The sequence below is a fragment of the Pteropus medius genome, unplaced genomic scaffold, assembly GCF_902729225.1.
Source record: "Pteropus medius unplaced genomic scaffold, Ma_sr-lr_union100, whole genome shotgun sequence".
Taxonomy (NCBI): Eukaryota; Metazoa; Chordata; class Mammalia; order Chiroptera; family Pteropodidae; genus Pteropus; species Pteropus medius.
The window spans coordinates 12,639,835-12,660,850 of record NW_024349803.1 but is presented as its reverse complement, the minus strand read 5'-3'; the positions used below and the strand labels follow the sequence as shown (position 1 = coordinate 12,660,850).

Below are 21,016 nucleotides of genomic sequence, written 5' to 3'. Positions count from 1 at the left end.
AAGCCAAAAACATGTCACAAGGCATAGTGAGTGCTCTCATTCCTCACGGCCAAGAATGACACCCAGAACAAGGCTCAGGGGTTTAGGATTCCTACTCCCAACCATCCACCATTAGACTAATAATGAAAAGACGTTTTAAACCTCATTGTTCATTTGTAAAAGGCTTTGGGCCTACTTGTTTGCCTAGAGGGCCTTCTATTTCAGAGCGAAGCCCCCTTCCTTCCCACCACCAGGCAACACCCTGGATACTCACAGAACTGCAGGCTGAGGCTCAAGAAGGCCAGCAGCGCAGCCAGGGCCAGCAGCAGCAAGAAGCGATTGCGGAAAAGCATTATTATTTGTTCTATCTTCTCTTCATGGTTTCACCTCAAATCGGGAACGTGTCCTGTGAATAAAGCAGAGGCAATACACATGTGTTCCGAGGTGGAAAACCACGTTTGTCAACTAAAAAATAATCCAATTAGCCCAGGCCTCTGGCAGGGAAGCGTGAATTCTAGTGGGAGAACAATAGTGTGCTGTGGGTTATGTCTTTGCCCCCAAACGAGGCTTGCCAAAAATGCGTCCTTCAAATTAATAAGAGGAAACCCGTTCACGAATGGTTCATTTATCTGAAATTGACAGGGTATGGGATGCTTTACAGCAAGATCTTTCCAAAGAAAAAATGTAAAGGAAGTTTATTGAGCACTTACAGTGTGCCAGACAATAAAGTCTTTACACGGACCAGCTCACACTCACTCCATCCTGACCCCTGACTTCTAAATTTTCAACCTTTTTTGAAAAACATTTTGTTAAGATGACTCTGGCCTTCCTTATTTTTATCATTATGAGCCTCAATGTTGATCACTACCACAGTGTCTCACAGTAATGCTTTTAGGGACAGCTGGGTGTGCCAGCGGATTTGTTCCTACACTAAGTAGCCCCCTCTGCTAATTAGAGACCTCCCCCATCCTGACCATTGAGCTATTTCAGCTGCATCCCTGGGTCTTCCTGCAGCCCCACCCACACATTCTAATTTGCTCTGTGCAAAAGGACATTTTAAAAATGCTGAGTGAGACCCTAAATGACCCTTCTGTGAAAAAAGTGAATGTTTGCTATAGGTTTCACCCCATCACTGTTAGAGATCAAGTTTATTTCCTGGTTCTTGTTGGCATTTGAAATAGAACTTGAAAATCATACTCTCTTCAGAAAAGGGTTCTCAACTACAGTAAGATTAAAACAGTCATTTTCAACCTAATTTTAGAGGCAGAATCTTTTCCTCCTTCAAATACAATCTCCTTCAGAGCTCCGATAAAGAAAATGTGCTACTTAGATAAAAGCTTGTCTGCTGATGTGGTGAGGGAAGTATAACTGTGAATATTCTAAAAGCTACTGAATTGCACCCTTTGGCTGAATTGTAATGTATGTGAATTATATCTCAATAAGGCTGTTTTTTAAAAAGTATATCTGCAGGGCATGAAGCAGGAGCCAGGATCCTGCAGCCCCTAGGTCTCCACCCCCAATCCCAGGGCCTTGGAGGGGAGTCTGAGAACTGCTCCTTTAAGGCAGCGGTCCCCAACCTTTTTGGCACCAGGGACCAGTGCTCCTATGAGAATCTAATGCCTGATGATCTGAGGTGGAGCTGAGGCGGTGATGCTAGCGCTGGGGAGCAATACAGATGAAGCTTCACTCGCTTCTCTGCCACTCGCCTCCTGCTGTGTGGCCTGGTTCCTAACAGGTCCACGGCCTAGGGGTTGGGGACCCCTGCTTTAAGGAATGTGTCAGACTTCCTACGAAAAGAGAACATTTGCTAAAAGATTAATGGGTTACTAAGTGGTGGTGACAAGATACAAAAGAAGATCTCTGTGCCTCTAAAGTTCTTTTCTTATGAGTTAGATTGTCTCCCCCATGTGCTCACACACTGATTCTAGTTGCAACCTGTGGATCAAGACAGAACAATTTAACTCTTGGCTTGCGCCAGCTTCTCAGATACTTGAAGATGGCTGGCAGCTCCTGACTAAATAGCCTATGGGTTTCAGAACCCTCTCATCATCTCTCATTTCTGACCTTATCAATGACTTTCTTGTAAGGTGACCCTTTCAGTTTGGGGAAGATGAGAGCAGGGTGTGGGTGCACATTAGATCACAGAATGGGGGTATGGTTCAGAGCAAATGTCTCCTTTTGGGTATTCCTGTACCCCCAACAATAAATGTGCTAGGACTTTTCTTCAGGTCTTTCTCTGAATAACTTGTCTGTTATTTTACCACCTTCTTTTGGGGCTGTGCCATCTTTCTAAGGTCTTCTTTTGCTTTACAAGAACATCTTCAAGTGTAACTTTGGGGTCTTTCAGAGTCCTACTGTTCAGAGGGTTCTGCAGGCCTTGCCACTGAAAGATTTTTTTTTTGGACCACGTTATCATAGTGCACAGAAAGAAGCACCACACTGTGGAGTCAGACAGACCTGGGTCGGCACATTGAACTCAGTGACATAGGCCAAATTACTTAACCTCTCTGAGACTTAGTTTCCTCCTCTGTAAATGGACCTAACTTCACTTCTTCTCAGGATGTTGTGAGCACTAAACTAAAGGCCAAGCACAATCCCCAGCATACAGGAGATATTCAAAAGAAAATGGCTGTACAAGCTTTATTACCTATTCGTCTTCTGTCAGTTCACGTTGCTGCTGCTTCTCCCCTTCCGGGAAAGAGGAACAGTTTCTTAACCTGTTTGTTGGTTCTTTCAGGTATGTGAACACTGAACCTTCATGTGTTCTTGTTCACATCCCTGCCTCTATAGTAGCTCTGGCTCCAATGCTGTCTTCGGCCTCTCACCCTGGCCCTGGGAAATCACCTGTCCCTGCTTTTGCAGCCCAGTGGTGTCACCTGCTCTAGCACCTCAGAGACCAGACCTGCCTCTTGGTCCGTGCTTGGGTGTGGGAGGTTAGGGCCTTTTTTCCGGTACCAGGCCAGGTTTGGCCTCTCAATCACTTGTGCCTCCAGCTACTAGCGGGATATTCCACCACACTTACTGGCAGGTGAGGCTATTAGGCTATTAGGACTACTAAGTCTATGGTTTTACCTGACACTGCCTTCTCATGAGGATGAACCACAGGATGTTTCAGTTAGTTTCATGTGAGCATTAGGTAGAAACAATCTACTTGCTGAGTTAAACCTCAGGCTTATCGCATGGCAGATTTATTGAAGTGATGGCCCCAGTTTGTTCATGCCTTTCTGTATGGATGGCCTTGTATAGTCTTCTCTCTCATGCACTCTAAGCTTGGAATAGGTAGGTATTGGCTTTGGCTAATGGGACAATAGCAAGCGAGAGCCAAGCAGAAGCCAGAAAGTCCTTACGCATTGGGGCTTGTCCTCCTTTGCTGCTTCTGGAACACCATGTGAAGATGCTTGGCCAGTTGCTGGAGGATAAGACCACATGGAGCCAAGGCCAAGGTTCTCTATAAACAACCAGCCTGCCCATCACCACACATGTGAGCGAGGCCATCACAGACCATCCAGCCTAGCCTCACCACCAGTAGATGGATATCAGGAGAGTCAGCCCAGACTAAAAGAACTGTACGGCCAATCCACAGATCACAAGCAAATACAATGGTTGCTGTTTTAAGCCACTAAGTTTTGGGAGCGTGATACAAAGCAAAAGAGAACTGATACCACAAAGAGGAAATGTCTTGCATCTTTATTAGGAATCTCTAAGCCAGGGTCTCTATATCCTCATCTGCAGGCACCACAGGCAGAGCTCCATCTTGTCTACATTCTTCAACGTGCTGAGTACTTTTTGGAAAGGAAGCTATATTTAGTTCTAGATTTAAAATACTTAGGATCTGTTAGGTTAACCAGATGGCTGGGATCATGTGACTGCTTTACCACTTTTAGTTTTTAGGCTACTGACATCTCTGCATATCTGATGACACAGGCCTCAACCCTTTCTCCTTGATACCAAGTCTCTGCATACTCTCACTCCTGAGTCTCCTTTGGCAGCCACCAAATGCGAGGTAATGGTCAGAGTCTCATTACCTCCACTTGTCCTAGGAACCAGCCTGGTGTGATCACAGCCCTGGGAGTGTGCACACAGCCTGGGATGGGGTGGGGACGATGACGACACTAAGCACTGGGATAAACACATGCCTTCTTCTGGAGCCTATTTTCCTAGAAAACTTGGAGAGGATGGTCATGCTTTGTTTTTAATTTTTAAAAAAATGGCTAAATAATGACGACATAATTCAAAATTCGCATAGATTTGAAGATGTTTGTGTTTGCAGCTGGAGCTAGGACTCCAATGTGTGTGCATGTCCAATGTGGGAATCGGTGCAAGGTTCTGCCCTGGGGAGGGTCTTCACTGGAGACATATCCCTGGTGAAAGAGACTGAGATGAGCCATGAGGTAGTAGAACAGAGACAGGCAGATCTATGACAATTGCCTGCTTGCCACTTGTTTTCTGTGCCTTCCTGACAACGAACTGACTTTACTTCTGAGTCCATGATCCGATCTTTAAATAACATAGGGGCTAAGAGTATGAAAGAGCATGAAGGAGCATGAAGGAAGAGCGACCATCGTTATTTGCAGAGCAGTGGTGCAGAGGTGGTCCATGCTGTGTTGGACGCTCTGGCTCTAGAGGAGCCAACACAGAGATTCGCCCTTTGCCCTGAGCTCCTGCCCATGCTGTGGTTCCTCGTCCGATTCCTGGCCACTTCCCTACAGGACAGCCCAGCCCCAAGCATCAAGGCAGGCGGCCACGTTTGCAGCCCATTCTTGGCGAGACTTCCTCGGGGCTGACTCAGCTGTGGTGTTCTCGCCTCGCCGCAGGTTTTCCAGTCTGGAACATCCATGTCAGCTTCTGTTGGGCCCTGTCCTAACTAGACGAGATTACCAGCTAATAGGCCATCTCCATCTCTGTGGCACAAACTCCATCCTCATTCTCCAGTGACCCCTTTTTCTCTTTTTCCATCTCTCGGGAGGAGGCTCATGAAGCCACTCAAGAAGTCGCACAGTCTGTGGGTCCCTTCCAGCCATCTTCCCCATGTCCTTTCCACGGAGAGTCTGCACCCACACTCCTGGGGTCTGCTGCAGTTTCTCCAGACATTCCATCAGACTTGTCCAGGTCATGCAAAGTGGCAGCTAGGTCTCTGGGCCCACAGCAGAAATCACACGGCCTGCTCAATTGCAGCCCAGAAAATAAAGTCCCTGGGAAGATTTAGTGCCACCTCAGCAGGATGAGATGCTGTGGTGGCAGCACGTGCTTCGTTATGGCTCCCATATCTAATCCTCAAATATATCTCAGGTCCCATCGCTTTCCATGGAAAAGATGCTCTCTAGGCTCAATATGGCATCGTGACCAAATCTAATTCCTATAAATACTTTGGTGGAAATAACTGTTTTATGTTCCAGGCTGAACTTATAACAGTGGCTAGTCACCAGATGTCTGCTGGGCACAGCCTTAGTCCCCTGTGCTAAATCCACACAGTAAAAATATCTTAAATCCAGAAATAAAATTATTACTCTGAATTCTCCATGAAACAGCAAACAATAAAACAAACAAAAAATACAGCCAACTGTAATTCAACTTTATAATAGATTTGAACAGTGAAAACATTTAAGAATATAATTTTGAAAAAAGTACTAGTTAATACCTAGTTATCTTGTTAATTTACTAGTTAATAGTAAATACATTTCTGGATTAAAAGGAAAAAGGAACACATCAAAGGCATGTCATAAGCTACCATTCTACCACCAGAGACTTCCAAAACCCAAGCCCTGGCCTGATTTTCACCTCGTAAGAGCTGGAAATGCCCAGGACACACATTTAGTGACTCTGGTGCCAGGGTCCCCGTCAATGTGTACAGAATTTAGGGTTTAAAATAAAGCCACAACTGCTTGAAGGAAAAATGTGCATTCAATTATCTCTCGTTTGTGCAGTTAAAATACCATTACCAGGAATAGAAAGATGGTATTAAAGAAAAAATGCTTCGGATGTATTGTATATACAGATATATATATATTTTTGGTCCTAATCATTTTGGTCTAAGTAAATACAGTATTATAATTAAAAATAAAAACCCCGAATCTATAATTGTGAACTAAATATGAATCAAGTAAAGGTAAAAGCTATATCTTAATAGCCCTTCCTGTCCAAGGTCATCTCAAAGTAGAGTTTAATTGCAAAATCAAATATGCTTGACTAAGTATAAACCAACCTTAAAGTGTGACGAATGACAGAGTCCAGAACCTCCTAGAAACCCCAGGCAGTAGGACAGGCAGGAAGGAGGCTGGGAACTCCCTGCAGTTATTCACATTTCAGCTAATTTGCAGGCTCAGTTCTAAAGGTAGAAACCAATTCGTTCATCTAGTCAATCAGTTGATTCAAAACAACATATTTCCCAAGAGCCAATATGTGTTGGGCACCATCTAAAGTGCTGAGGATACAGGATACAGAACACAATTTCTGCCATCTTGAAGATCATTCTGAAATATATGAAAGTATTTGTGGGAAAAAAAATAACATCAAATCTAGGAATTGCTTTAAAATACTGGGGACGGGTTGAGGAGGTACGAATGGAACAAGACTGGCAAAATGCTGACAACTGCTGAAGTTGGGTAACGGAGCCTTGAGGGTATGTTATACCACCCTCTCTGCTTTTGTGTACGTTTGAAATTAAAAGTTAAAGAAAAAGGTGTGAAAAAGGAAAAATGGATGCTCACAGTCTGGTCAGTGGAGCTATGAGTAAAAATATAAATAGGCCATTAGGCTCTATGGACCCAGTGCCACTGAGGAAAGTGGGGCGCGGAGAGGAAGAGACCCACCCAGACCCAGAGAGTGGGTAGGTTTCCTCGAGGAAGCTCAGCCAGAGCTCAGTCTTGAAAAGCAGATTGGAGCTGATGCATTTAGAACTGTACTTTGGGAAAACAGAATGAACCAAAGAAATAGCACTAAGTAAGACTGTACCGAGGGTTATGGGTTAATATGCGTAAGAGACACACACAGCACAGTATCTGGCCCCTAATAAATGCTCAATAAAAGTAAGCAATACTTCTCTTATGGTTTTAATACCCACCACCCACATGTGAAATACTCACCCGGCTTGCCCCTGTTTCTGCCCCAACTCTAGAAATAGAACGCCCATGGAACCATGCCAGAGAAAGTCAGAGTCTGAAGAGGTTTTAAACCCCACTTGGTTTGAGTTCCTTAGTTGACCAGAAGAGAGGCCAGGACAGGTCATAAGTAGCACAAGGCTTGTGGCTCCTCAGGGAACCCAGTCCTTGTGGTTCAATCCCTTGTTTCACAATCAGAGAGTGGCACCCGGCACTCTGTCTTTGTCACATTACTCCTCTTCATTGCAGAGGACACACCATGTGGCAGACACTTTTAAGTGTCTACCAATGTGTACTCTTCTCCTTCTTCCTAACAGAATCCTCTAGGTTTTAGCTGGACACATGGCCACCCCATTGGAGATAATATTTCCCATGCAAGTAGTTATTGTCATATGATCAAGTTCCGGCCAGTGAGCTGTGAATGGAAGTAACATGCGCAGTCCCACTCTGAACTTCCTTCTTTCTCACTTCTCATGCTCTGAATCACTGGTATGGTGGTGAGCCAGCTTCCTTTATGCACATGGAGACATCCTAGTGGACGAAAGAAGAACCCTGGATGACCCCGTGGAGCAGGCCACCCATCTCAATGCCTACCAGCTCAAATTGTTTCAGAAGAGAAAAATCAATCTCACAACCTTTTTAAGTCATTGTTATCACCTCTGTTAAAGCAGCCAGACCGATATCCTTCCTAGAACTTGCCACTGGCAGTAGAAGACATTGGTCCTCTTCTTGGAGGGGCCCTCTAAGGTAGTGATGAATAAGCGCATACAAATTCATGATGAATTGCATTAGGCAGGAAGGTCTCATCACTGACCAGGCTGTATGTCACTCTTAGATTTGATATAAATGAGACGTAGTTGTAGTGACCTTTGTTCTTTTTGAGTTTTGCTTTTTGTTTTATCTTAAATAATTTATGCACCTATGACAATGGCTTGGCTTCAGGCAAGAAAATACTAGCTAATGCAAAGGGCTGCATCAATAATCTCATATAATGAGTCACAGGATTACGAACAGCAGCTCCAGGATCAGTTAATTCAGCAAATCAAAGACATCATTAGAAAGTTAGGATCATTCCATCTCTTGGCTCTCAGCCACCTGATGGTTTGTCCCATCCCTGGGATGGCTTCCCTCAAGGATCATAAGACTGTGGTCATACTCGCAGCCCTCATGGTCACATTTGGCAATCCGCAAAGGCGGTAGGGATGATGCTACACATTTCTACTGGAAGCAAAGAAGCCTTTCCAGAAACCCTCCAGTGGACTTCCCCTAAGTCTAACAGCCAGAGCTGTGTCATAGGCCCATACCCAAACCAATCACCAGCACTGGGAATGGGCCCCGACAATCAGGTAAAATCAATTGGGATTCACCTCCTGGCAGAGGCCCACGCAGGTTGGAGGCCTGAATAGAATCGGAGTTCTGTTAGGAACAAGGGAGCAAGGGGTTGTCAGCGACAGCCCACACTCAGAGAAGACTTGACAACACACACAATTATTCTAAAAAATTGTTCTCATACCCAGCCATCTGATGATAGTACCAGCACTTTTCGGATCTAGCAATCAAAGCGCATACAGTCATAATTATATGTTTAAGAAACGTCAGAGCTGGTTTGCTCAGGTATAATTCAGCAGTGACAAACGGCAGAGCAGCATCCATCAGCTCACTGACTGTGCATGTTCTACCAACAAGACCTTTGATTCCTATTTTACATGTGTTTAAATATTCAGCACAAATTATTTACCTATTGTTTCTCTCTAAAAAGGATTCGAAACAGATCACCTACAGATTTAGTATTTTTAAATCCCTGAAATATTAAGATTTCTTTTCTTCATTTGTGAACTACATGTTCTTACCACTCTCCCCTTTGAGATTTTTCCCAGCTCAAGGTGGCTGAGCATTTCCTAGCACCCGACCGACCAGACTAATTCATCGAAGCCAGGATTTTCACTTTTATGTACTCTTCGGTGATTTTTTTCTGACATTTGGGGAGAAGTCTGTGTTCCATCCAACATCACTGCTTTGCTCTTGAGTTTTAGAAGTAGCTACATCTGTAACTGGCATTCTTATTTTAGAATGTCAAGAGCAAGCAACTATAAGTACCTCAACAACAAAAATTGAGAACATGCAGTTGGCATGATTTACTCACCACAAAGCCACTTTTAAAATATAGCTGATTCTTTTTATTTTGCCAGCAAACTATGTCAATTAAAAGTTTCTTAAAATGTCAAGGAAAGCACAAGAGGCTTAAATGGGCAGGGCTGAAAAACTACGAATGCACATGGTGTACCATGAAGGTTCATGTGGGAAAAGTCACATTTTTAAAGGCAAAAAAAAAAAGTGCTCACAAGGGACTGAGAATCACAGCTGGGCAATGTGAACCAGGCACACCTGAAAGTGCAGGTTGCCAGGGCCACTTACACTTTCTGAAAGCTGAATTTTCTGTTATCAATTCTACAAATGGAATTTTTGCTCTGGATGGAGACACGAATGGGAGGACTCGTGCGTGCCACAAATCATGGCATTTTGCCCAATGAGGCCTTTTTCAGGCTGGCAGCACACTCACCTACAGAGATTTGATAAAACTCTGTATTCACTGCGGTCCATTCCATGACTCAGTTGTGACAAAGCATGGGGCACCAGGTCCTCTCTAGGTGTTATCACTTCCGGCATCAATGGGCAGGAACTTCTTGCCCGTAAAATATCTTTTAGAAAGCTGCCAGATGGTTCAGTGGGAGGCTGGCAGCATCAAGTGTCAGTACAGAATGAACCCTTCTGCCCTCCTGGTGGACAAGTGTGGGCAGCCAGCGGCTGAGGGTTCTGGGGGTGAAGAGGCTGACACGGGTGACCTCTAGGAGGCCTCTATGTACTAAAGTCCAAGGATTCTCTGATTCATATCCCGAAACAAGCTTGTAAAACATTTTTTATTTACCTCTGCAGTTATGAAGAGATGGGGAGAACAAAGACAGAGCTAGAATCCCAGACATTTAGCTGGGAACAACTCTGAAATGCTATCTAGCTCCAGCTCCCTTCCAATAAACCAAGGAATAACACTGCTATAAGTGCCAAAAGTTTGATTCAGTTTAGATTAAAACTGTAATGAAACACAACCCTCAAAGTCAGTGGTACTTATCATATGCAATGGTGAAAAACTGAACGTTTTTCCTCTAAGATCAGGAACAAGAAAAGCATGCTCGCTCTCACCACTGTAATTCGGCACAGTATTGGAAGTCCCAGACAGAGCAATTAGGTAAGATAAAGAAATAAAAGACATCCAAATCGGAATGGAAGTAAAATGGTCTCTATTTGCAGGTGACATGTTTTTATATACAGAAAACCCTAAAGACAACACCAAAAAAAACGGTTTGATCTAATAAACAAATTCAGTAAAGTTGCAGGATACAAAAATCAATACACAAAAAAATCAATTACATTTCTATGCACTAATGATAAACTATCGGAAAGAGAAATTAAGAAAACAATCTCATTTACAATTGTACCAAAAATAATAAAATACCTAGGAATAAATTTAACCAAAGAGGTGAAAGATCTGTACACTGAAAACTATAATACATTGAAGAAAGAAAGCAAAGACAGATATATGGAAAGATGTTCTGTACTAATGGCTTGGAAGAATTAATACTGATAAAATGTCCATACTACCTCAAGCAATCTACAGATTCTATCAAAAGTCAAATGGCATTTTTCACAGAAATATAAAAAACTCTCCTAAAATTTGTATGGAACCACAAAAGACCCTGAATACCCAAAGCAATCTTGAGAAAGAAGAACAACGTTGGGGATCAAACTATATTATGAAGCTACAGAATCGAAACAGTATGGTATTGCCATAAAAACAGACACATAGACCAATGGAACAGAATAGAGAGCCTAGAAAAAAACCCAAGCATTTATAGTCAATTAATTTACAACAAAGGAGCCAGGGACATACAATGGGGAAGAGACAGTCTCTTCAATAAATGGTGTTGGGAAACCTGGATAGCTATATATGAAAGAATGAAACTGGACCCCTCTCTTATACCATACACAAAAATTAATTCCAAATAAGTTAAAAGACTTGAACATAAGACCTGCAACCATAAAACTCCTAGAAAAAAAACATAGAGGGTAAGTTCCTTGACATTGGTCATGGCAATAATTTTTTGGATTTAAGACCAAAAGCAAAAATTAACGAGTGGAGCCATATCAAACTAAAAAGCTTCCGCACTGCAAGGGATTGGCACAAAATATTCAAAATGATGAAAAGCAAGACCTACAATCAAGATTACTTTATCCAGCAAAGCTATCACTTAGAATCGGATGATAAAGAACTTCCCAGACAAGAAAAAGCTAAAGGAGTTCATCGACACCAAACCAGTATTACAAGAAATGTTAAAGTAACTTCTCCTAAGAATAAGAAAAAAAAAAAAAAAAAAGAATAATAGGAGAGTCGCCTGAGGTCTGGCTGAACAGAAGCCCTACAACTAGGGACAAACATAAGAAGTCACCTCTAACCAGTAGGAGGGGCGGAGATGTGAAACGGCCTGATCCCACAACCACATGTGGCAATCAAGAATCAGGAAGGTTATTTTGGCTGCAGAGCCCCCTCCCCGACCCGAGGAGCAAGGAGTCCCAGCCCCACACTAGGCTCCCCATTCCAAGGTTCCAGTGCCAGGGAGAGAAGTCCCCACAACCTCTGGTTGTGAAAACCAGCAGAGATTGTGGCTGAGTGAGACAGAGGGTTACAGGAGTTGCAGACATTCTTCTTAAAGGGCCATGCCCAGACTTAGTCATTGATGGGCTCACTTGCTCTGAGCTCCAGCACTGAGGCAGCTGCTCAAGGAGCATCAAGGACATATGGGGAGGCACTGAACTGTCGAACTTCAGTGCGAGGGCTGGAGTGGGGACTTTCTCCTAGACAGAAGTGCTGGCAGTATCCACTGTTCCTTTGCTGAGCCCTCCCCATTCCTAGCAAGCAGATGCAGGCCACCATATCTGAATCTCCATCAACCTAGATAACACAGGTTACTCCACCCAGGTGATTCCCTGATATTCTGCCTCTCCCAACTTGTGGGCCCACCCGAGCCACTTCCAGTGGTTTATTCCACACAAATGGCCTGTCTTGGCTTTTGCTGCAGACTTTCCTAAAATCTCTCAAAGGCTCACAAAACCCAAAGCAACAGCATCTGGCCTCGGTGTGCCCTGTACCTCTTGCTGAGCAGCCCTAAGCACTGCACTAGTGGCAGCTGGCCTCTGTTCCTGGCTTGGCTCCTCGAGGAACTTATACCACAGGTGGCAGCTGTCTGCGGATTGCTTGATGACTCTTACCAGGTGGCCCCGGAGGTGCACAGGCTGTGGCTGAACTTGGCCTGTAGCTGGACCCCTCCCAGGAGTCCTTGGGCTGGCACATCCAGTGGCCCGCTTTGACCAGCACTGGAACCAGAGCACTACCCAGAGTTGCATCCGAGGACACACCTGAAAGGCATGCTGGACAGGCACCAGAGCCCTGCTAAAGTGAATCCTGCTTTATAGAGTCAGCCCCTCACTGGCCAAGCCTCACGACCAATCAGCCCGAGGGTCAATCCCTCCCACTGATGTACAAACAACAGCCAAGGCTCAACTATAACAGGAGAGCACACACGACCCACACAAGGGACACACTCTGAGCACCTTGCTCAGGTGACCAGGGAAGACTGTGCCACTGGGCCCCACAGGACACCTACTACATAAAGCCACTCTACTAAGACCAAGAGACTTAGAAGCCCTACCTAATACATAGAAACAGACACAGGGAGGTAGCCAAAACAGGGAAACAAAGAAACATGTCCCACATGGAAGAACAGAACAAAGATCCAGAAAAAGAACTCAACAAAATGGAGACAAGCACTTTACCAGATGCAGAGTTCAAAACACTGGTTATAAGGATGCTCAGCGAACTTAGTGGAAGAGTAGATGAACTCAGTGAGAACTGTAACAAAGAGATAGAAAACATTAAAATGGAGATGGAAAACATAAAAGAAAACCAGTCAGAAATGAAGAATACAATATCTGAGACGAAGAATACATTAGAGGGAATCAACAGAGTGGATGAAGCAGAGGATCAAATCAGTGATTTAGAGAATGGGGTAGTGCAGGACACACAATCAGAACAGCAACAAGAAAAAAGAATCTAAATAAATGAAGATAGCTTAAGGAGCCTCTGAGACAACATCAAGTGTAACAACATTTGCATCATAGGGGTACCAGAAGAAGAGAGAGCAAGAAACTGAAAACCTATTTGAAGAAATAATGACGGAAGCACCTGTTGAAGAAAATAGACATACAAACTCAGGAAGCACAGAGAGTCCCAAACAAGATCAACACCAAGACACATCATGATTGAAATGACAAAGGTTAAATACAAAGAGAGAATCTTAAAAGCAGCAAGAGAGAAGCAATTAGTTACCTGTAGGGAGCTCCCATAAGACTGTCAGCCAATTTCTCAATAGAAACTTTGCAGGCCAGAGGGGCTTGGCACAAAATATTCGAAGTGGTGAAAAGCAAGGACCTATAGCCAAGATTATTCTATCCAGCAAAGCTATCATTTAGAATCGAAGGACAGAGAACTTCCCAGACAAGAAAAAGCTAAGAGAGTTCATCACCACCAAGCTGGTACTATAGGAACTATTGGAGGAACTTCTTTAAAAAGAAGAAAGAAAAATGTATCAAAAATATGAATAAAGAATGGCAATAAGTACATATCTATCAACAAGTACTTCAAATGAAAAAGAATCAAAAGATAGGTGACAGAATGGTTAAGAAAACAAGACCCTTACATAGGCTGCCTATAAGAGACTCACTTCAGATTAAAAGACACACAAAGACAGAAAGTAAAGGGATTGAAAAATATACTTCATGATGGATCTAGAGGGTATTGTGCTGAGTGGAGTAAGTTGGCTAGAGAAAGATAAAGCCGCATGATTTCACATACATGCGGATTCTAAAGAAGTAAATAGACAAATAAAACAGAAACAAACTCATAGATACAGAGAACATTTTGAGGGTTACCAGATGGGAAAGGGTTGGGGGTGTTGTGAAAAAGGGGAAGGGATTGGATTAAGAAGTATGAATTGGTAGTTACAAAATAGTCATGGAGATACAGAGTATAAGGAATATAGTCAATAATATTGTAATAACTATGTACAGTGTCAGAAGGGTACTAGATTTATTGGGGTAATCAGTTATACAGATGTCTAATCACTATGTTGTATGCCTGAAACTAATAATATTGTATGCCAACTATAATTTAAAAATAAAAAATATTATAAAAAATATGAATAATAAAATCGCAATAACTACATATTTATCAACAATCACTTTAAATGTAAATGGATTAAATGCTCCAATCAAAAGACATAAGGTGGCTGAATAGATAAGAAAACGAGACCCTTGCATATGCTGCCTACAAGAGACTCACTTCAGATCAAAAGACACACACAAAGTAAAAAGATGGAAAAAGATACTTCATAAAAATGGAAACAAACAAAAAGCTGGAGTAGCAATACTTATACCTTAGACAAATAGACTTTATTTTATTTTTATTCTTTTATTTTTTAGGTGAGGCATCCCGTGGTTGACCTCACAGATTGCAAGGACCTTGTCATCTTATAATCCCTTATTTTTTTAAAATTTTTTATGCCTACAGCACCTGGTCTTCCTAGGTGGTCTCCCATCCAAGTACTAACCAGGCCTGACTCTGCTTAGTTTCCAAGATCAGATGGGATTGGGCTTGTTCAGGGTAGCATGGCTGTAGACCAGACAAATAGACTTTAAAACAAAAGCTATAACGAGAGACACAGAAGGACCCAGTAATCCCACATTTCTGGATATTTATCTGAAGAAACCCAAAACACTACTTTGAAGGGACATGTGCATCCATATGTTCACTGAAGCATTATTTACAGTAGCCAATATAGGGAAGCAACCTGGATGTCCATTAATGGATGAATGGATAAAGAAGAGGTGGTACATTATTCAATGAAATTTTACTCAGCCATAAAAGAGAATGAAATCTTGCCATCTGCAACAATATGAATGGACCTAGAGGGTACTGTGCTGAGTGGAGTAATTAAGTAAGACAGAGAAAGACAAATGCCATATGACTTCACTTATATGTGGAATCTAAAGAACAAAATAAAGGAATAAACAAAACAGAAACAGACTCATAGATACACAGAACATTTTGATGGTTGCCAGATGGAAGGGGGCAGGCGTGGAGGGATAAGTGAAAAAGGCAAAGGGATTAAGAAGTACAAATTGGTAGTTACAAAATAGTCATGGGGATGTAAAGTATAGCATAAGGAATATAGTCAATAATATTGTAATAACTATGTATGGTGTCAGATGAGTACTAGACTTATCATGGTGATTACTTCATAAGGTATATAAATGTCTAATCACTACATTGTATACATGGAACTAATAAAATATTGTATGTCAACTCTCATTGAAAAATAAAAAATTATTTGAAAATTAAAATAATCGAAAATAAAAAAAATTAAAAGCTTCTGCACAGTAAAGAAATAATCAACAAAATGAAAAGGCAGCCTAGGGAATGTGAAAAAGATTTGCAAATCATATATCAAATAAGGGGTCAATAGCCAATATATATAAAGAACTTATACAACTCAATAGCAAAACCAAACACCCTGATTTTAAAAATGGGCTGAGGAACTGAATAGGCATTTTTCCAAAGAAGACATACAAATGGCCAATAGGTACATGAAAAAATGTTCAACATCACTAATTATCAGGGAAATGCAAATCAAACCCACAATGAGATATCACCTTATACCTGTCAGAATGGCTACTATAAAAAAAGGCATGAGATAACAAGTGTGGGTGAGGATGTAGAGAAAAGGGAACCCTCATGCACTGTTGATGGGAATGTAAATTAAAAAATGCTGCAGTGAACACAGGGTGCAGCCACTACAGAAAACAGTATGGAGGTTCCTCAAAAAAATTAAAAATAGAAAGCCTATATGGTCCAGCAATCCCACTTCTGGGTAGATATCCAAAAGAAATGAAATCACTATTTGGAAGAGATATCTGCACCCTGTGTTCACTGCAGCATTATTTACAACAATAATCACACCCCTTTCACTCACTCCCATCCTGGATACCATTGTCTTTAAACCAAATTGGACTGTTTTTTATAAAGGAAAAATAATCTGTTGTGTTAAGCCACTGAAATTTGAGGGTCTACTTGTTATAGTAGTTTAACATTAATCCTAATAGATGTCCATATATATAGGCTTTTGATACAGATTAAACAAAATAATATATCTAAAACACCTGAATCATAATAGCCCATTAATGGTTAATTCCTTTCCATTCATGGTCTGCTGTCTACCTGAAAATACACTAATAAAATTGGTTGTGTTGCTTTGGAACAAGAGTTTTCTAGGAATATTTAAATGTACAGATTGAGGCTAACCCCTTCAGCTTACTATCAGGCAACATTTTGGGGAGAGTTCTGATCATTTACTTCTTGAAATCACTCTGTGATTTGGGCTATGATGCTTACCTTGAAACCTAACTTGAAGCTGAGATAGGTGGAGGTCATGAAACAAAGACAGCTACCTCACTCATTGGATGGTAGGCCCTTCAAGTTTCCCAGAATGGGCCATACTAACCTTTAAATTCCTAGGGGTTCTTAAAAAAAAAAAAAGTCAGTGGTACTCAGTGAGAAACGATGGAGAAGAAGCTGTTGACACAAGTGCTTCTGAGAATGTAAAGCATTGGGGTAGCCATGGTCCTTGTTTACACACCAGTTTCCACAAACTTAAGCTAAATGAGCAAATACTTATTATGCATTATCATCATAAAATGTGAATTTCTAAATTGCATTTCTGAATATGTCTACTACATAGGGCAGAGAAAGAGCTATCCTGTAATATTTAGAGGTTTGTTGTAATAGTCATCTTCCAAGGTCTGTTGCATTATTAGTTGGGTGTTACAGGAGGTCAGTGATAGGAATGTCACAGCAGTAGTCGTAGATTTATTCTGTGTTGTGAACTCTGTCGGTTACTGAAGATTGGCTCTGCCCTCCAACTTGCGATGACTACAGACTGACATATCACTGAACCTGTTATAACTGATTCGATCAGGATGAAGCATTCTGTTACTTCTCAAGGTGAACATACCGGAAAGTCTTCTTTTGCAGGAAAAAGAAACCATTCTAACAGATTAATTTAAAAGTGTAATGCAAAATCTTATTCTTCCAAGAACTGTGTTTTCCCCAGAGTTATAACTGACATATAACATATTTGTTCCAGATGCACGACATAAATGATCTGATATTTGTATGTCACATAATGACCACAAGCCTAAGTTAACATCTGTCACCATACAGTTAAAAAATTTGTTTTTCTTGTGATGAGAAATGAAGATCTCAGCAACTTTCAAATATATAATACAGTATTATTAATCATAGTCACCATGTCGTACACCACATCCCCATGACTTAATTATTTTATAAGCGGAAGTCAGTATGTTTTGACTCCCTTCACCCATTTCACCCATCCTCACCCCCTGCCTCTGGCAGCCACTAATCTGTTCGCTGTACCTATGAATTCAGCTTTGTTTGTTTAGAGTCCACATAAAAGTGAGCTTATAGGACTCTCGTCTAATAATCTTCCCTGCAGGTGCTCATCAGAACTCTGGCCCTTTATTAGTTTCCTATAATGTTCTTAGGATGACGATCAAACCCTGCCCATGGCCTACGAGGCCCCACTGTCAGTCCAATCTTACCTCAAGCTCCCACACTATAGCCCTTCAGCCATCTGGCCACCTCTCACACCCACAAAAAGCCTTGCTCCCTGGGGACTCAGGGCCTGTGTCCATGCCTCTGCCAACCCAATTAGGAGGGGGTCAGATGGGTAGGTAGGTGCCTGGGGTGCCAGTCCACAAGAGGCATGAACCTCCTAAAAGAAAGAAACCGATGAAGAACTAAGCCTCTCTGAAGCTGCTTGAGGGCAGGGAGGTGGGTAGGACCCCAAGGGGCAGGCTGGAGCCAGGACACAAGGCCATACACAGCCTTCTTGGGAGGACTCTGGTGGTGAGGCAGGTAGGTAGGTTTGAAGCCAAGGCTGAGATGCTCTGGAGAGCAGAGTGTGGTGGTTTTAAAGCACGTTCACACATTGTTATGTCTCCCGTTAAGAGGGGTTTCTAGCTCCCCTGAGCAGGCTTAGAGACTATCTTGATGAGTAGAATAGGATAGAAATGATGCTGTGTGACCTCCAAGGCCAGTCAGAAAAGTCCATGCAGATTCTACCTGGCTCATTCTCTCTTGGGCCACTTGCTTTGGAGCCTGAAAGCCACTTTGCTGGAGAGACTACGTCAGAGGCCACAGAGAGACAGGGATACCCAAGCAGCACCAACTGTTTGAATCTTCCCAGCCTGGGTATCAGACATGTGAGTGAGGGGACATTTGGACAATTCCAGACCAGCTGCTGCCTGTGAGAGACCTGAGCGAGAAAAGCCAGTTGGGTCCAGTCCACTTTCAGACCATGAAGACAACAGTAAAATGGTGGCTGTTTTAAGCCACTGAAGGGAACCACAGTTTTGCCACCCTAAAGTTGCCTTTTTGGGATACTGATTTTAAGCTGTTTATTAAGACACAAGACTCAGAAAGAACCTTTGTCCCTCCCCGCTCCTTTCCTGCTAAGACGTTCAGGCAGAAAAACCTGCTTCAGGAAGCGAATCTTAAGATGTTGCCTTAGCCTAATTTGAATTAAGCATGGTTAATAAGAGGGCTTCAGGCAGGGGCCTGTTAGCTAGATACCCTCTGTGTCCAGTTGCTTCTGAGTTGCCTAGCAAAAATTATCCTGCCATGTGTGCTCCGTTGTTCCTAACTACCTGTAAATCACTTGTTCTCACTTCTGAAATCAAATACCCTCCCCTTTCTCTTTTGTCCAAAAATGTCAATATATACCCAATGCTACCTCACTGTCTTTTGAATTTTCATGCTTATGTGAATTCTCCATGTGCATGTATTAAAATTTTATTTTTTCCTGTTAATCTGTCTCCATTAATTTGATTACTATAGCCCAGCTAGAAAAACTTAGAAGGTGGGAGGAAAAGCAGTAATTATTTTTTAGCCCCCATACCACCAAGTTTGGGGATGATCTGTCACGCAGCAATAGTGAGCTCCATGACACTAGGAACTTTGTCAGTCTTGCTCCCTACTCTTGTATCTCCAGTGCCAAGAACAGTGCCTGGCCTAGAGCAGGTGCTCAATCAATATTTTTTGGATGATTGAATGAATAGATGGATGAATGAACGGCGGAGAGGCTCACTACAGCCACTGGCAACCCATCTTCTCTGCCTGCCTCCAGCCCACATGCGGCCTCTCCTGTCCTTCCATCTTTCTCTCCTTTCTGTCTCTTGATCAGCCCTGGGATCTCGGCTCAAAGACCACTTTCTCAGGGAAGCTGCCCTTGAACTCCCATCTAGACTGGCATCCTGCCTGACACTCTCAAGTATTTCTCCTTCATGACACTTCCCAGGACTATCGCTACACAATTAAATAATCACAATGAAATTCCTGGCTGGCTGGCCATCTCCTGCCATTAATAATAAGCCACCGTACAGCAGGATGTCGTCAGTCTGTTCACAAATATTGTCTCCAGTGCTGGACAAAGCCTGGCACAGAGCTGGCTGACTATGTCAGAACATTTCTGGAGACTGGCGACAAACAGTTTGGCTGTTTTCACTCACAATTCTGACATCAAATGTGTGGGTTCAGGCAGAAAAACCTTTCCTTATACCAAGCAATTTTCCAACTGGACACCAGCTGCGTGTCCTACAATTCAATTCACTGGTTCCTACAGTGATGACCCCAAGTTAGGATCAGATTACACAGGTTTATGTGCTCGGTCTCAAAGACCGTCTCCACTTCAGATGCCAGTTGCAAGTATTAGGTCCTCAGGTTACCCACTTCTGTGTCCACTTGGCTACAAAGTTGGGAGGAGGGGGTTTCCACAACCCTCACCCCTTTCAGGTTTGATAATTTGCTAGAAGAGCTTACAAAACTCCGGAAAGCATGTAACTTACTATTACTGTAGATTTATTATAAAGGATACAACTCAGAAACAGCCAAATGAAAGAAATGCATAGGACAAGGTATGGGATGAAGGCAGGGCTTGCATGCTCTCTGAGCCTCCCTCCTGGCACCTCATTGTATTCACAGACCTGAAAGCTCTCTAAATCCCCATTTAGAATTTTTTATAGAGGTTTCATCATGTAGGTATGACTGATTAAATCATTGGCCACTGGCAACTGAACTCAACCTCCAGACCCTCTCCCCTCCCTGGAGATCAGGGACTGGGGCTACACGTCCCAACCATTTAATCATGCAACCAACTCTCATCCTGGTCTTTCTGGCAATCAATCCTCATCCTAAAGCTGTTTAGGGGCCTCCAGCCACCAGTCATCTCAATAGCATATAAAGGACACTCTCAGCACTATGGCGATTCCAAAGGTGTCTGGAGCTGTGTGCCAGGAACTGGGGACAATGACCAAATGTTTATTTTATATGATACGATAACAGCCAATCCCACTATTAGAAGGTGCTAATTTTAGAGTTCTCATTAATATTGAGCTATTATCCTCACCACACAGACCCAGAGAACCCAAGAGGTTGAGTATCTTCTTCAGGTTTACATAGCAGTAGGGGGAAGACCGAGAATTCGAAGCCACCTCTTCTGACTTGCCAGTTCAAGGCTATTTTTAACACACCGCATTGCCTCCTGGATGTTTTCACTCATGTTAAATGCTCTAAAAGCATCATAATCCCTCCAACCAAACAACGACAAACAAAGCCATGCACTTTTCATAATGAAGCATGTGAAAAAAGTGAAGCTTCTTTGTTTAACATAAAGTATTCAGTGTCTGCGTGTAACAAA

At 42.6% G+C, this 21,016-nt stretch overlaps 1 protein-coding gene and 1 non-coding gene across 8 annotated transcripts in view; both read right to left on the bottom strand.

The window, feature by feature from the left end:
* Nucleotides 1–21,016, bottom strand: part of PXYLP1 (2-phosphoxylose phosphatase 1) — a 67,497-nt gene that overhangs the window by 31,648 nt on the left and 14,833 nt on the right. For 4 of the 7 annotated variants that reach the window (XM_039837327.1, XM_039837329.1, XM_039837330.1 and 1 more), the window contains exon 2: nt 254–385. The exons of 1 other annotated variant lie outside the window; for it this stretch is intronic. In XM_039837327.1, the coding sequence (XP_039693261.1) occupies nt 254–332 (79 nt within the window). In that variant the 5' untranslated portion in view covers nt 333–385. Of the gene's footprint in view, nt 1–253; nt 386–6,181; nt 6,450–21,016 lie in introns of all 7 variants that reach the window. 2 more of the 7 variants (XM_039837328.1, XM_039837326.1) reach the window with 2 other exon arrangements.
* Nucleotides 14,746–14,864, bottom strand: LOC120582547 (5S ribosomal RNA). The gene has a single exon (XR_005647589.1). It is a non-coding gene; the product is annotated as a 5S ribosomal RNA (ribosomal RNA).